This window comes from Varroa destructor, unplaced genomic scaffold, assembly GCF_002443255.2.
Source record: "Varroa destructor unplaced genomic scaffold, Vdes_3.0 BEIS01000004.1, whole genome shotgun sequence".
Lineage (NCBI taxonomy): Eukaryota > Metazoa > Arthropoda > Arachnida > Mesostigmata > Varroidae > Varroa > Varroa destructor.
In genome coordinates this window covers 18,437,216-18,454,915 of record NW_019211457.1, presented here as the reverse complement: position 1 = coordinate 18,454,915, position 17,700 = coordinate 18,437,216, and the positions used below count along the sequence as shown (strand labels likewise).

General features: G+C 39.0%; 1 protein-coding gene across 10 annotated transcripts in view; it reads left to right on the top strand.

The window, feature by feature from the left end:
- Positions 1 to 17,656, top strand: part of LOC111250235 (uncharacterized) — a 28,470-nt gene extending 10,814 nt beyond the window's left edge. For all 10 annotated transcript variants that reach the window (XM_022805143.2, XM_086985972.1, XM_022805142.2 and 7 more), the window contains exons 3-6: positions 7,051 to 7,133; positions 7,445 to 7,612; positions 9,322 to 9,416; positions 10,018 to 17,656. In XM_022805143.2, coding sequence (XP_022660878.1) covers positions 7,051 to 7,133; positions 7,445 to 7,612; positions 9,322 to 9,416; positions 10,018 to 10,340 — 669 coding nt within the window. In that variant the 3' untranslated portion in view covers positions 10,341 to 17,656. The remainder of the gene's footprint in view (positions 1 to 7,050; positions 7,134 to 7,444; positions 7,613 to 9,321; positions 9,417 to 10,017) is intronic.
- Positions 17,657 to 17,700: the final 44 nt, after the last annotated feature.

Below are 17,700 nucleotides of genomic sequence, written 5' to 3'. Positions count from 1 at the left end.
GCTAAATAGCTGAGACCCAACACAATTGTAGATTCTTGCCGGATTGAAAGTTTATGATTTCGGCTGGTTCGGGTTTCCCTCAAAAGGTCAGTTAACGGCGACTTTGTAGCTGAACAGTAGGGGACAAGCCCAACTCATAGACGAACGCTAGCTTGGCCGTTATTGAATGCGTTTTTATTTTGTTGTAATGGAAACACATTTTCTTGGGTATATCAGTATGTTTTCGTAACAAGATACATTTAATACGCTAGATCTATAAAAAAAAAGAAAAAAATTATGTAAAAAGAAATTAAAGACTGAGGGTTCCACCTAAACGAAAATAAAATTAGTTTTTAGTTTCTGAGACGGAACATATGGATGCAAAATACAGAACTATGTGCGAGGAATTCTTTAGTAAGGATCTGGTAGCTATGCGCTCAAGCCTTAGGGACCGAGGTGTTCATAACATCTAAAAGAATAGATGATTTAATTATTGTGAAACGTGCATACACTGACCGGACAACATGGTGGCGCAAGGTAATCTTAAGTCAAATATCGAGTCAAAAATCGCAACCCGAAACACGTTAAGGAGATTTAGCTGGTGTTCCAGTTTAATTTAGTGAGAACTATTCTCTTCCTGTCGTCGGAGTATTAACAATTCATTTTACCTCAGAAGCCCAGTTAACTCGAAACCATGCCGATTGTAATAGCAATTGATAGAGCGTTTCTTGTTTTTTTCCAGTGTTTCTTCTGATTGTCAAACACGACGCCTCCTCAAGCTAACTAACAACAATGCTGATAACCCCCACCGTTCGCGGAGATATTCAGCAGGGAATCATTATGAGACTTGACGCTGTGCTTCTTCTTTGTAAACAAATAATACCCTATTTTCGCCTCATACCACATTCACTCGAGACTGTAGAACGCGTGTCCACAATCTCATGGCTCTTCGGCGACCGTCCGCGGGTGTTTCGCGCATAGACGCACACAAACATTCATTCACATATAGCCTTATCGTAAGAGGCAAACGAGCATTGACCTTTCGATGCGTGCCGCTGCATGAAACGCTATTACTACGAAAATCACTAGTTCGTCACTGTCGGCATATGCCTTACGATAACTTTGGCCAATTCCATACCGGCGCTGTTCTTCGGTGGGATAATAACCATACATCAGTGCATTGATGCTCGGCGCCCATTACGTGCTGTATGTTCAGAATTTTTTCGACGGTATAATATGACTTTATTATACGTGAGGTTTCCGTAATACCGAAGTATTGGCGTAAGCGGCAATAAATGGGCTACTCCTATAGAATCTACAGCTATTTTTAGGCTCTAACTTTTTTTCATATTTGTGAGTGGCTTGCCTCTTCATTTATCTTGAAAGTTCGCGGTGCCTGCGTGCATTATACCTCATATTACCGGGCTTGTTCTAGCAAAAAAAAAACATCGTACACCCTACATGTGTGCAGACACTAACCGGAGTGTTGGTTAGAAGTGCTCAGAGCCAACGACCGAGCTTGGTTCGACATAGCTAAACACTCTGGCTTCGATAATTGCATCTCGTAGCTTATCTGGGTTGACCCATACGATTAGCAGGTGGCGCTAGTGGCGGGTCTTCGTTTTTAGTGAGTCTTTTGAAATTTTTGAAACAGTTCGACCTTTCTTGAATTTTAGGACAACGCTGATGAATTGATATGATGAGCGGCTAAGGTCGTGTCGTACGTGGTGTCATGTATGGAAGGCATGACATTGATCCGAAGTAAACAATATGAGCAGTTTGACGTCTCACAGAAAGTTTTCGCCTATGATGCCTCGCATCTTGCCTGTGCTTTTTTTTTGTGTTTGTTAGTGCGCGCAATAAACGTTTTGTTTATGATGATTTTGTTTATATTTAGCATCCAGAGGGATTTAAAAATATAACTATGGTGATAACAACTCATAGAATCCATATCACCATTGTTATAATTAAACCATACTTAAATTTTATGCTTTTATCTAACCTACAAAGGCTTGAAAGAATATACATATAGAATTAGAATATCCAAATGGAATGATGAGCCGTGCGATAGTTGTTGTATTCGCACTTTTCATTTACACCCATCCACGTGAGTGTGGTCGATTTATGCTTTAGTTCATCTTTATATTTTCCACATTCACGAATTAAGCTAAGGACAGGGTCGAGATGGAAAGAAGGTACGCCATTGTCCTTTTAGGTGGTGTTTGCTAACCGCTATCTCAGTATTTATCTAATGAAGACATCAGTCCCAATATTTATTTAGGTTCTGAGATGTCAAGATTGTTTGTAGGCACAACTCCCTAAAGCCTGATTTGTCCAAGTAGTTTCCCTGTAACCTTTTAAATTACAGTGCAGCAACGGCTCCCTTACACGAAGCGTGTATTATTTGCAATTACTACCATTGATTTATACAAATAAATGTTTCTCGTTTATATGACATTCGAATACATTGGCAAATTACAGAAGTATCCACTATCGAGAAGGTTTGAGTACGTGCTTGCTGGAAATGCTGGCTTGTGTTTATTGAAGGATGCCTCAATTGTCTTGGATTGGTTTACAGATTAATTTTATACGTATTATCAATGCATATTATTATTAGGTATTTACTATTTTTGTAGCCCATTTCCAAATATGGATCACATACAATATGGACGTTATATATTAAGACGAAATATCACCTCTCACGGTTTATCAGACTGGTTCAACCTTGACTTAACTAATCGTAATAGAAGACCCAACGCAGAGCGATCATGGCTTATCAAGGTTCATGGGGCTGCCATTAGTAGCCTGTTCGGTTTCTGAATAGTGCTGCAAAATAAACCCCGTTGTGACACCGTACCGATGCGGTTTGCACACAGCGTTCGCGTTGTTAATTCACGCTCACAAACAGACAAAAGAGCTAAAAATCTCTAATAAATCTTGTTTTATGTTGTTGTCGCATTTTCAAGTTTCACAAAAAAAATACCCTAAGCGTGCAGAAAACTTACTTGATAGAAAATCGAGTCCAACAGAGAACGTGGGTAAGGGTGATGACTGAACCGATCACTTCTAATACATGTACGTATCTAAACGGTTTCATTGAAACTCCTAAACGTTTTAGATTTTATGCACCCCACTTTATAGATCAATTATTTCAGATACGAAGCTACGGAGGTTTCTTTAATTTATAAGGAATCGTTGCTCCACTCTTAAGCATAGTAATGCCACATCAAGGAGCAGTAACTCTGAAATAAAACGTAAAAAGTAACAATGCTTTGTTTCTTATAGGGAAGGAAGGGGCTATAAAGGTCAAAATTTACTAAGCGCTATCGTTGAGAAAAATCACTGTCATAAAGAATAAAATTATACCAATGTATTTACCGAAGACTTTCCTATTTCGTGGCCAGAACGAAAATAAATCGTTACTAAGAAGAAATAGTCAATTAGAGACGCCAATGCCCTCAGCTTATATAGCGCCAGCTGCTGAGGCTATATAGGTCAGAAATGGGGCTATGTGAGCCAGCGATTGCTCTATGCGAAGAAGCTAATTAAACCTATCGAAGCCGTCAAATACCGCTCTTGTATTTCTAATTGGAAATTTTTTCAACACTTCAGGTATAGTTTTCCTTATAAAGAGAACAGATGTTGACACACAAGTGACCAACACATTTATCTAAATAATATAGTTGAACGTAACTGGTTCTGTGAAACAGCTGAAGCGAGTGATCCTATATTTTCGAAAATGGAGCTGCTTATGTTGTTTTGTGAGGATAAGGGATGATCTACCGGCCTTGCCTCTTGCTCGTTGCGATAGGGCGGTAATAGGTAACATAGCTGCCCACATCGGAGCTCCCGTTTCCTAGTATCAATGGCTGTCCCGCTAGAATAATACTCTATAATCGTTCCGCAGCTCCGTCTACATATCAGCCTCCGCCACTGACGGAAGAGCGTCATCTTTGTGAATGTTTTTGTTCAGCGGAAAGATACTTGTCTTTAAAAGTCTTCTAGCAGTATTTGCTGTCGTAAACAATTCCTCGTGTGTACTTTTTGCCACTATGTTATTGATTGTCATCCTTCTACCGTAAGTAGTAACGAAGTTCTGTTGAACTGCACGAAGTCGACCTTTGCATGGCCCAAAGCCGTCATGTCTGGGGGTTATAGCTTCTCCAAGTAGTCTGGAAAAGTGTTATGATGTGAGTACCGTGTTGTAGAGTCTGCGTGACCACACTCAAGCACATGTGAGTCTCGGGTTTATAAATGATTAAGTAAGTACGGCTTCTTTAGGCAATGGCAAATGGTCGGATAAAATGCTGAAGACAATCTCGAAGCACTTCCTTTGTGACCCATGTGAGCAGGTTTCAGAACCTTGGCTCCCAATGCGTGCACCAAGAGAAGACAAAGCACGGCAGACCTGCTTTCTTTTGGCGAATATTGCGAACGAGGATTCCGCATTTATATAATGGCCTCTGAGCAACTAGCTTCTTTTTTTAAAAGGCGTTAGTTTTAAGTGGTCCATTAGCGTAACAAGGGACTTCTCGCCTAATAGGTATCTAAAAGCGTAAAATTGTATGATTCCATTAGAATCGTCACGGAAATTTCGATTGATTTATTATTAAAGCTCATTGTGCGTGCAATGGGCACATTTTCGATTTTTTGCAAAAAAAAGCTGACCATGCCGTACTAAAAAAACCATTATTCGTTCTTTCCTGGCACGCTGGCCACGGTACCAATCTTCCGGTTCATGTATATTCAGTCACTTAACAAAAACATACGCAATAGTTTCGTCTTATGGTACAATTTTACATGATCCTTGCACATGTAACAAAATATGCTGCTGATGTAGCCTCTTAATGTGTCAAACGACCCGAGTAAACGTATGTTGTAGCAAACTCATTTGGAGCACCAGCAGCTGAAGCTTTTCCCCAACCTGAAGCAGTTTTTGCAACAGGGTTCTGCTCATTCCAAGGACACCATCTGCCTCCCCAACAGAAATGCCTCTGCCATCTGCAATAGCTGGTTCTTGCACAGTTCGTCCTCTGTCCGTGTCAGCCATTTTCTATGTGCGCACTATCTTGAAATAGTAAATCCTTTTAGCAGCTAAGCGCTACAGCATCTTCTACGAAACGAGGCAAGAGTGTGATCTCGCTCGCTCCTGAACAAGCGATATAAGCAACGATGAAGGGTACGAGATTGGGTTGTTTTTAAATAATCATGATAACATCTAGCGTTGGGCAACAGGACGCAGCGTTTAAGTCCTTTCGAAACACGATGCATTTAAAGTATGATACATTTAGAAAATTGGTACATTTGTCGGAAAATTTACTTAATCTCTATTATGGGTAATGAAGTCAAAGATGCTTCAGTGCTCTTAGGATCGGCGAATGAATTCAAAGCAGTAAACATGTCTGTAGAAACTTGAGAATCATAACATTGGAACTTCTAGCGGATTGAGCATCCTAATCGTAAGCATGCTGTGCTTATAATTTAATGTTTGATCGGTCGTGATTCTCTTCGACGGTGCGCCTCGATCTGAATACCCGCATCGTGGTTTCTTTGAAAAATTAGTATAAAAGCACAACAATACTAAATGTTAGCATAGTATTTCATTTATAGTAAATATTAATACGTCCATTACGGTGAGTTATACTCAGAGGCAGTTATCTTCTGCTAATTAATAAACAACTAACGACATTTCATTTCGGACTCTTCCCTATATATCGGCGGCTTGATAGGCTGATCTTGTATGAATGCATAGGTTTGCCTCTGACTTCACAAATCGATTCTGCAACTCGATCGTTTCCTTCTCAGTTAATGGCCTCCTGTACAGAATTTGATATTCGCCTTATCGTGCCACATCCGTAAGAGCCCTTTGATGTGTTCGGCTTAGTTCCTCTAGAAAGATTAGTGCTAGTGTTATTACTTTCGTCTGTATTTTAATCAGGCTGAACCTCAATAGCGTGGTGGGTTTTTGCTAGCAAATAAAAGTAGAGATCACAGAAGATACGGACTACATAAGGTGATTCGTACGCCACCATAAGGCATTGTTTTGCATTCATAAAAATACACATTTCTAAGCTTTAAATGATTAAAAACTACATCACTTGCCAAATGCCAAACTAACTGAAAAACGCGGCTCATTCATTCGCGTACTCTTAAGACTTTTGTTATCTTGTTATTCTTTTTACCATATTAATGTTATCATGAAAGAACTCTGTTGTATTAATCTGTGCCGTTTTTTGGTACTTGCTAAATTACACTTTCCAGGTAGCTTACTAGAAGTTTTGTAATAAACGGAAGGCGATGAGTATAGGTTATTTCCATTTGGGCTGGGCTGAGTTCATACAGTCGTCCTATCAACGTTCGCTTTTTAAGCGGTCTGTTTTATTGAAGCACATGCTTTTTAAAGGTCACTACGCTACTTTATCGCAACTCAAAAACGTAAATTTTTCCTGGCTGAGGAACTAATACATTCACGAATCTGTTTCAGCTACACTGATAGCAATTCACGAACCGAGCGGCTTTTCCTTTAATAGAAATTCGATCTCACTGTTCGTCAAGTCCCCTCTAAGGTTCACAGAGGCAATTTTACGGTTTTCAATAAAAAAAAAAAGATTTAATTTAAGATTAAGATTTTGTGAAATTTTTCCATTCTTGGCTTACTGATTTTAATTTGCTGCGTAGCTACGTTTGTATAGCACAGGAAGCGTGAGTTTACCTGTGCTGTACAAACGTAGCTTCCTAATATCTTTATGACTGGTTTCCATTGCAGCACAGGCGTTAATGTCTATAACGAGAGCAAGAGTTTTTCAGAAATTTCAGCTTAATTACATAAATTAAATCTTGATAATATAAGAATAACCATTGATTACCTCACAGTGTTGACTCACATAGGTGTCGAATTGTTTGTCGCGTTTTATAATCACCAGTCTCTGTATAATGACGTATATTAAGTATGTTACTAGACATCCCTTTGCAAATGAAGCCTATTTTTGGACACATTTATTTCATATTTGATCTTATTTTGTGAGGCAAATTCTAATAATGATCAATATTGTCCGTATGTATTCCGTTTAGATGGTATCGATGAAGCTTCGAAACCCATACACAACGGCAAGCATCTGGTCATCGGGAAAGATCACGTGCACGGGCGCGACAAGGTAAAACACCGTTCGGTCCTTGTTTCGATGATAGTTCATTGCAAAAAACGTGCTTACTTTTTCTAATACGAACGCATTGTTTGCGAATTTACAAAGCCAAACAAAAAGACGAGCTTCAAACTATTGAATTTTATGATTTTTCTCAATTTCTTTAGTGGTCAGTCAATGTTTTCTAGTTCTAGTTATCGTTCGTTTCCGATCATCAGTTGCGCATTATTATCTACGAGTTTATAATTGAGTATTTAAGGTAATATAGTTGAATCGTGACTCGAATTAAAACATAATAGTATTTGTGTATTTGAATTTTTCAGTGAGTTCACTTCGAAGATGGCTGCACGACGATATGCGAGGGTCCTGCAAAAATTGGGTTTTCGGGCAAGGTTCAAGAATTTCAAGATCGTCAACGTGCTTGGCACGTGCACGATGCCGTTCGCCATCAAATTGGTGCCTTTCTCACAGGCCAACAAACCCATTGCACAGTAAGCCCCCCAAATACATCGTTTAGTTCCGTATATGAGTCGTATGTTTTTATTCGTATCTACCAGACGAATGACGCGGATACGGAAAAGCTAGCAGGTTGTGAAAATAATAAAGCTCTTTTGCGTGTTGTTATTAGTGTACTAGTCATATTCCAATGAGTTACGTCAGTTTTTGAAGATGATTTGCTCAGACTAATAATTTTACGGACGTACCCGGGTAATGCTGAATTTATGTCTACGTAGACTGACAGTTAATGCTGTTTCAGTTGTCTCAATTTACTCAAGCTAGATCTATAACAACGCGTAGTCGACTGCGGATCTATCTTGTAGAATAAGAGTATTGCCGTATCCTAAGTATAAAGAATGTATATTACCAAGGTATTAAATGAGTCTATTATGTATGAGATTAAATTTAGGTATTGCAATGAGCCACCAGCAATTCGAAAGTTATTCAATTTTGAAAATATATATTGTACACACGAATGGCCTTGTTTCGGTCATCTGTACTAGTATACAGTTAAGATCGCCTAACGCTAAATATAAAACAATCTTAGCACTCTGAAGAGTAATCTTTGCGGCTACGATTTTCTTTTTTTGCTTATTTTTTGGGACGTTACTCATTAAACAGAAGGACTGTGGGATTTGTGCTAAAGAGCCAGCAGAGTATATTGTTTTTAAAACTGTATCTATAATTTACTCAGTGTGACCCTCGATAGTGTTATTTGCTCAATGTGAATTCCGTTCAGCGTGATTATATCTGCAATTCTGGACCTAAAACATACATCCATTAACTAATCTTTCCCTAACTATTCCTTCTTTAATCTGCACATCATTCCTTTTTAACAGTGACCACTTGCTAAGCCATGTCGGTTGCTGTAGACAAATCGGTTAAGTGTTGCTCAAGTGCGCTCTACACAGAAATTTAGCGGGATTAAATTTTCGGCTAATGACAGGCCAAAAGACCCGAAAAATCTAAAAGATGTAAAAAAAAGGCAAGCAGATTACAAAGACTACCCAGTAAGGATTATCTGGATGACTCAGTCGACGATAGGTACTCTGCTCCCGAACATGGCCGTTCATTTCTTTATAAGAGAAAAGATTTCTCAAGTAATTCTACTTCTTCGAATCTTTTCAATCTAAGCCCTATTGATGATCTTCCGGTTTTCCAGTCTTCCCCACTTTTTTGAAAACTGCATGAAAACTGACAATGATTTAGTAAAAAATAAATTTGTATCTTGCCGGACGTTCGTCCATATAAAGAGGTTGGATAACAACTGTTTTTTTCTGTAATGACGGTACACTCGCTTCCAACACGTCGGCGGGTTTGTTTATATCTTCCTTGGAAAGAGCTTTTGTTTAGTGTTGCTGGTTTCGGATGAGCAGACTTGTAACGCCGCTGGCGATCAGTTGAAAACGGTTCGGATTTAGCCGGTAGACTCTGTATACAATATTAGACTGCGAAATAACATGTAATTAGACAAACATCTTACCAACTGTAATGTTATTCGATAGCTGCTTGTACTAGGTTGTAGCCAAGTGGCAACCCTACCAAAACAGAGATTCCGTTAGATCCTGAAAATTTCAGCTGAATTCTTATTTAAAGTATTACTAACGCCAGAGTGAAAAGTTTTGAAAAAATAAACCGAACCGTGCTACTGCCATCATTCAAAGTACTTGCTAATTGTGTCTTTGGCTTGAATGATATTTAGATACGAACCTGAGCTTCATCCCGGCGTAACATATAAAATTCGCGATATAAAAGCTACGCTCAAGATTTTTTCAACGGGCAGTATTACAGTCACAGGTAAGGTAGTCTTTCTTTTTTTTTTTAATCTTGACTAACTTTTGATGTGCACGCATATATATAAATTATTATAGCTGCTAGCTGTTTGTCAAAATGAAACATACCACAAAGGGTAATGACCTGATATGTAAATTGTACATGTATGTTTAGTTCTTTACGTTAGAACTGGCTATTCTTAACTGAGATTAACCTGCTCAACCGACGTTGCGTCTTGGGTTTTACGCGGCTAAGACCAACCGTTCGAATTCTGTTGAGGATTTAGTTAATGTTATTAGTCTTAAGAAAATCGCCAAACGATCTTTAATTTACGTCCATCATTCGGACCACAAAGCATAATTGATCCACATACACGCTGTGTTGTGTTATTGAAACAAACTGAGTTCGTAATTGACCTATTGATGCAAAAGACTAATAATTCGAAGGTTTACGCTCGACTGATTGACACTGAAGGAACTGTTGTACTATTTACATTTTTTTTTTAAGTTCTAAAATCCTTACTTTTTTTTTTTATGAATATAAAAGTGAACCATCTTCGGCGGGCTATCTTTCATGTTCGTAGTGTATTTTTAATATGGTTTCTTTTTCATTGATATGTTTGCAGCTCCGTCAGTGTCTGCTGTACAACAGTCAATCGAACGTATCTACCCGTTAGTATTTGAGCACCGAAAAGCTCGCACCTGCCCTGAGGATATGCCCAGATCTCAGAATCCTCACGCATTCAAGCATCGACCATCCGCGCGCCTCATCAACTCTTCATACGGCGGTTCCACTCGTAATGTTTATGGGAGACGGGGTGGCGGCGATGACGACGACGATGATGATGACGAAGATACTGATGAAGAGGACAACGACCAAGACGATATTATGGACACATTTGACGGTGGAGATGCCGATGGATGTGAATCGGACCAAAGTTGGGGCTAGAGAATAACACAACTAAAAAAACAATGGACAACTGCCGGGGGGAAAAGGAGCGAATGAAGGATGGTGAGATACGAGATATAAAGCTTGAGCCACATCGATATACCGACATCTGCTAACTAAGCGTGGTAAAGCAAAGTGGCAGAGTTCGGCTGGAGAGGAATTCGTCACAGCCCACACGGTTGTATGATATTTCCGTGAAGAATTTAGCGTAACTAAAAAATGGCCATGTACGATGGAAAGTGAGAAAGAGCGAGGGCGTAAAAAAGACAGAGGAAACAACTAAGAGCAGACGATAGGTAGCAATGATAGAGAGTATATACATAAATAAACATAGATAGGTAGCAGACGTAGTGATACCGGGGAGGTATAAATAGGCAACGAGAAGCAGACACGTACTGTCACTAGTCCGCGATGAGGTGGCAGCGAAGCGAGATATGGAGAACTAACTTGAGATGATGGGACGGGAAGCACCAATGCCTAAGATGATGATATTAGTAGAAACGTGATGAAAAAAAAAAACGTGATTATTGGCACGTTTAACACAAAGAGTAAATTCGGCAGGACTCTAAGATGTGAAAGGTTAACGACTGGCAAATGAACTGAGTGTAGGAAGAAAAGTAAATGAATAGGATGGGATGGAAAAATAAAATAACATAGTATAATTATTATAATTCTGTGAGGTAATGAGTTAAATGAAAACGAAACCGTACCGCACCAGAGGCATCTAATAACACGCGGTGAATCGGTATCGGACGGATTGTATTTTCGCCAGCAACCGTATTAATACTTTTGGGGACGCCAAAATGACGCCGGAACGCAAGTGTCATGTGCTTGATTCGAGGTCCCACTAAAAATCTCGATGGCGACAATTTTACGAAAAACCGATGGCCGACGCAACAGTGCTGCCTGATAACTATATATATATATATATATATATATATACACGTATCCGTGTGAACACATAGTCGAACCAAACGCACTCGTGGACAGGAGAATAGCCATATCGGCGCTCCTAGGTGGTAATCAAGATCGCGATTGCCGTTGAGTATCACTGGGAGAGTGTAATAATTTCCCATCTAAATAATCCCATTCTCCGTGTCGATCATTTCAAAGAGACGAAGGGAAAGCAGAGAGGCAAAAAAAAATGCGGTAACTTATGAAATTCGGCAAGTTCTTAAAATTGCGCAGGCTTTTCTTGTTGCAAAACAAAAAGAAAGGAAGTGGCGCCAATAGTTTGAAACTGGTAGCATCTCAACATCGCACCAATAGAAGCAGACAGCTTTAGCGTCATCATGATTGTCACAATCTATTCTAAAAAAATGATGTATCTGAGCCATTAGGTGCCCCGTACACATCAGTATGTAATAAGTAAATTAATCCTCAATTGCTGTAATAGAATGTTATTATTATAATTACTATAATCATTTCTATTTTAGGAATATTTATTAACTGCAGGAACTCGAGAGATATTTTTGTTCAGATAGCTACGACGTGTAAAATAGGGTAACTATTATTCAATAATTATCGCGTGCTTAATATTGATAATATTATTAATATGACAATATGTATTATTAGTATTGCTGATGAGAGTAGTTCATGTTAATTAAATTATTATGAGTGTTGATTGTGACAGAAAGTATCCTGAAAAATGTGATTGTAATTATTTAAAATGAATGGTTATGACGCAGTTCATGAAAAATTAACCGGGAGTAATTTTTGCCGTATGTTGTCATGTCGTGATTATAGAGTTGAATTCTAATAACACACAAGGGCCACTTATGCCCTTTTTCCGATCACGAGTGCAGCCAGCCGACTGCTATTTGCCTTAACTAGCCATCCTGTGGATTATCGTATTGTTCAGTCCGACCGTTCTTCCAAATGATAATCTTCTGTGTCACTGTCCTCTGTCGTAGACTCTACTTCTACTTGTTTCCATTTCATTCTTGCAAAGGCAAGCTCCTGTGTATTTTTTTTTGGGCTCAGATATATCCCCGAAACAGATCATCTATTTGGTAGCGGATACAATATGAAGCAAATCGCTTCTCTTCGCATACATAGACAAGTGCCGGTCAACATCGATCAATTTAACATCGACCCGTTATTGACACTTTATCTACGGCTCTTATTGTTATTAGATCGCCAACAAACACCAACGCATACGAACCGACAAAGCATTAGGACGATGAAGCTTTATATGTATTCAATCGAACATACACCTCACCAGCTGCGTTTAACAGCCGGGAGAAGAATTGGCTGTTTGTTTTCTAATAGTGTCACTCGTTAGCAACGAAATGAGAGACAAGAGCGAAAATCGTGCATTACTTCTGTAGTTCGACACTGCAATCAATTCTATTAGTTGAAATCTATGATTATAAAAAATATGAATAATATTATTAATTTAATTGAATGCCAGTCTGTGCATAGCTGGTAATGAACGTTGAGGTAACAATTCTATAGATAACATATTTAAAGGTAACGTTAGCCGATATACGATAGACACCTGCAGAGATATTTCCTAAGGGGGCATTTACAAAAGGGGCAAAAAGCTCCTGAGATCTGACGAGAGAAAGGGCTATTGAAGTCTATTCGAAAATATGCTTCGTCTGCTTCGATACCGTACGAAGACGATATTTATACAGTAGTCATTCCCGTGTAGCCAATGCGGCCTTTTTTTGGGACGGCGATTGATTGGGGGCAATTTGCAAGTGACGCTAGCGACTTACGCGCGCCCGAAATTGGCTAGTCTTATGTTAGCTTACATTATTATGGCGATACAGGTACGCCTGTGCAGTGTGGTCCATAATGCTTCCATTTAGGGGCATTCAGGTTTACTTTGCGTTGGTAGCCCCGAGCCAAAGCTTAAATGTACGCATTTCGGCATAGGATGAAGGCAGATGATACCGGCGATACGCTTTGTCGTGTAATAATCACTGTAAGCAGAAAAGTTGATATCGAAATGACTGCACAGGCTTATCACCACTTTGCGCGACGTACATATAACATTAATATTAGATAGTAGTAACAATGATAATAACAATGCAGCAACAAAGTCTCCCGTTCTATGCCAATGTTCGTCGATACATGCGTTCCAAGCAATGTACAACAGTTTAATCGTAGATATTAGGGCTCATTTACCTTCGATAAAATTTTCTCAGCTCGGCAGGTAAACGGTCGAACAATATCGTCGGAATATACTATCTAAATATCTTTATCAGTTAGATTAGCCAGAAACATTAATGTCGCTTACTGCCGCATGTTCAGATCTAGTAATACCTGTAAATGCTAGCACACTCTATGCTATGTAAATGCTAGCGTCTGCGGTACTGCTCTAAAACCAACGATTTTCTGCCCCTCTGATAACTGCCCCATTGTCGCTTTGGCTTGAATTCCTGGCACCTTTCGGCACCACTTTGTTCTCAATAATCATGTATATGTGATATAATGATGTCGGTCTGAAGAGGGTCTCTTGGAGGTCTTGTTGAAAATTGTTCGACGATTCCGTCGACGGCATTTGTGTGCACAAGAAATCCCGAAGGTCTACGGTGGGAGTTGTTTTAAAGATAGAAATGATAGTAATCTGGAAGTAAGTTGTGGCTGCGATGTAACAACGTATTACTGATCGTGGCCGCTTGTAATTACGGGCCATGATCGTATTGTACGCCACTCCTTTAGCCATGGATATTTGCGAAAGGACCACATGTAGTATTAGAAACGAAACGAGTATAAAGAATTTTTCTGTTGACCCAAGTAGCGTCTCAAAACTAAAAGACCTATTTCGCTACTTCTGTGCTAATCTGAGCAAAACTGATCAGGTGTTAAATTTTTGCTTTTTGTCGGTAATAGATGATTCGTAACGATAGCGATGATGTTAATGTATACCCCAAAAGCTTACTTTTCTGAAAGCCGACTATGTTGTGGGACATTATGCGCTTGACAGAGCATATTATATGATATACTGCATTGTTGAAAAGTGGGTTCGAGATTAAGTGCATGAATAAATTACGGTTATTTCCGTATTCGGGCAATTTTCAGTATACATAAATAGAAAACAGTTGATGGAAAGGGAGTTGAACAGCATCAAATAACCGTTGGCGATGGTTGACATGAGGAGTATTCGACGACATCCTTCCTCGAATGGGGCAATTGTTTTTTGCTTAACAGTTGTACAATTGCGTTGCTAGAAAGGGTCACATAAATCTTTGTTATGTTTTCACTGCGACATGCAAAAATCTTTGCATGCATTTGTTTGGGCGAATAGAAACGATTTGCTTGCGGTTTCTGATATCGTTATTACTAATGAGATGATCTCATGAGATCTGCTGCCTGCAAGAACATTTCAATCATTCGTCTTTTTTTACCTAGCTATGTCCGTGTCCACTTGTAACCTAGCGTCCTCGCTAGTAGCTAATAATGGCAAACTGTTGCGTTGTCATATTTTTTTTAATCATGCATTCGTTTGCTGTTTGTAATAACGTGATCTCTTTGTGCCGATTTCATCCCGTTGCCATTTTCTTCTATTGTTTGAAGAATTGTTGTAAAGGTCCTGTGCGTGAAGCCTACCTTTGGTGCTCTTATTGAATATGATCCTTTGAAATTGTCATTCGATCGCTTTTTTGCGTTCCTCCTGGACATTTGTTGACGGCGAGCACACTTTTCATTTATTATTATCGAAAATGGTACGTGTGGTGCTCGTCGACATTTCGCCTACGTGTGCCTACAAGCTTAGCTGGGTGCTCCTGTTTCGCTTGAAGGTGAAGGTCCCCTCAGAGGTCCACCAGACTGATCTATTCGACGCTTTCAAACAAAACAAGTTGAACCAAAGTGAAAGCAGCTGTACAGTGGAATAAAAACCAAAATCGATGATATATCTATGCGTTTGCGGCCAACCAAAGGCAACACATCAGATAGGCGCAAACGAGAAGTCCGAAAAGCATCTTCCATCGTGATTAATTGTGAGTAGGGTTTATGCGTACCTATAACAGGTGACGAAAAACACTTATACCGATCTTGTATGCACAGAATGACAAAGGTGGAAATCTCTACATATAACACTCCCAAAAGACCTCAATTGCCCTGAACAAAACATCATGTATGAGGCCTATTTATATATATATATATATATATATATGTCACGTGAGCTACCCTTGCTTATCTTTATTTTATCGTTCAGCAAAGTCCTGTCTCATTCGATTGGCTTATGTGGTTACCATGAAATGAGACGATGATGCTGGCTTTCTAGGAGAATCCGTAGTAGGCATAACGCTAAATCAGGACCCGCAACGAACATCTGCAGCTCCTTACAGAATGTGGGGCGCAGACGTTTGAAGCGAAAGTCCGTGCACTGGTGAGCGAGAAACTAAAAATGGAGAGAAAAATATAAAAAAAAAGTAGACATTCAAGAACAAAACGCGGTAACAAGTAATAGCAACGCACTATTGTCGACTACTCCGACCACCAGAAGCGGGGAGAGATTTGAAAGGGATCTAGATGGAAGTGAGATGGATGACTTTATTTATTATTAGGAAAGTTGAAGCTACAGGGGTGCGATTGCGTATATCATAAAGCGAAGAGTAGTATCATTATTTGTAATAGTGACAAACACGATGGTAATAAAAGGAAGGACATAAGATCATACTGTAATGCTATAATTATCAGTAAAATAGATGATGCTATGTAGTGTTTATACCAAACAGCCATTTTGTATGGTGATGCTATTGAAGCAAAATGAACCACGTACGGCAAATGATATGGCTAGAATGCTAGTGTGAGTGAAACAAAAGAAAAGCGTGAAAGACAAGTTTTTCTCTTCTTTTTTTTGGGAGTGACAATTTTTCACAGCTGTAGCACTCGACGTGCTCTGCTTGGGGATGCGGCACGCCGGTGGACTATCACCGTCCCGCGTCTCTGTAGAAATCGAACATACACTTTGAAAAGAGCCCGACGATTGCACGTCGCTATTTTTGTCCGCTCTTTTGGGAACCTCGTAGCAGCGAGGTTGTTGAGGCCGCTCGGCGCGATGAAGACGGAAACAGCTAATGTATACGAGTGGAAGTTACGTAGTCGCGGTCAGATACTAGTAATAGTGTGTGTAGCGCTACCTTTAAAAGCAATCAGAGAATATTGGACTCTGGAATATGAACAATGCAGCAACTAAATACTACCGTAATATTATCAGTCATATTGTTACTAATTTAAATGATAGAAATAACTGTATCAAAAGAGGAACAATAACGACACGGCGACGGTGATGACTATATATAAGCTAAGATAGCTAGCGATAAAGGAGATTCAATAAAATAAGCAGTTGTTTTTTTTTGCGAACAGTACTTGCTGAAGTCTGCTGGCAGGAGGCAAATGACTAAACGACAATGACATTATATACCTACAAATAATACTATGACAATTGTATGAGTACGCAAAGCAAGCTAGGCAGAGTTAGGGAACGGCAGAGATATAGTCTAGGCGGCAATAGCAGCAGTAAAACAGCAGACGAATATACGAGAAAAACAAAATGCGACAAAACAAAACGATATTGACCATAGTGATGTCGTAATAATAGTATATTATTATATAATTTACAATAATAAATAATGTAACTGCTATTAATAATTACGACAATAAAGAACGAATGATATAGCTAACTATCGTGATGATTATGATAATATGTCTGGATTGATTGACAGCGCCAATGCGTGAACGAAATAGTCGTAGCGTATTTTCAAAGAATTGGATCAATAATAATAATAATAATTGGATGGGTTTGAAAAAGCGCGCGAATGAAGTGGCAGGCGTGAAATTGTCTAGCCAACATCAAAGCTGAGATAAAACAACGGTGAACTGAAATGGAATTCAACGATGAAGCAATGCATTACAACGGAGTAATTCAGTGCTACTTCTTGAAAAATGGAAATAGGGAAAAACCATACGAGAAACGATGGGAACCATCATTAAGAGGTAACAAAAATGGGTATTGTAAATACTGCTAATAAGAGGACGAAAAAATGCCTTCGACAAAAAAAAAAGATTTATTTCGTCTTTTTCTCAATCCAAAATACTTCGACATCAATGATGATTGACGATGAATTAAACTCCAAATGGAATTTGAAAAGCTGGCAAAAACGACACAAATCAAAACGTGATAAATCATTATTACTGATAAAGAAATTAATAGACAGTGAAATGAAGATGAGGCATCATGGCAAAAGCGAAAAAAATGCAGCTGCAGAAAGACGGGGTTCTGTAAAATATAGAAATATTTTAAGATCAACGACTGAAGTCATTTTTACAAATAAAGCACAACATCGCTGTTAATGTAATCCTGGCAGTGTTTTTATTTTATGAACTGTGAATTCATTTCTAA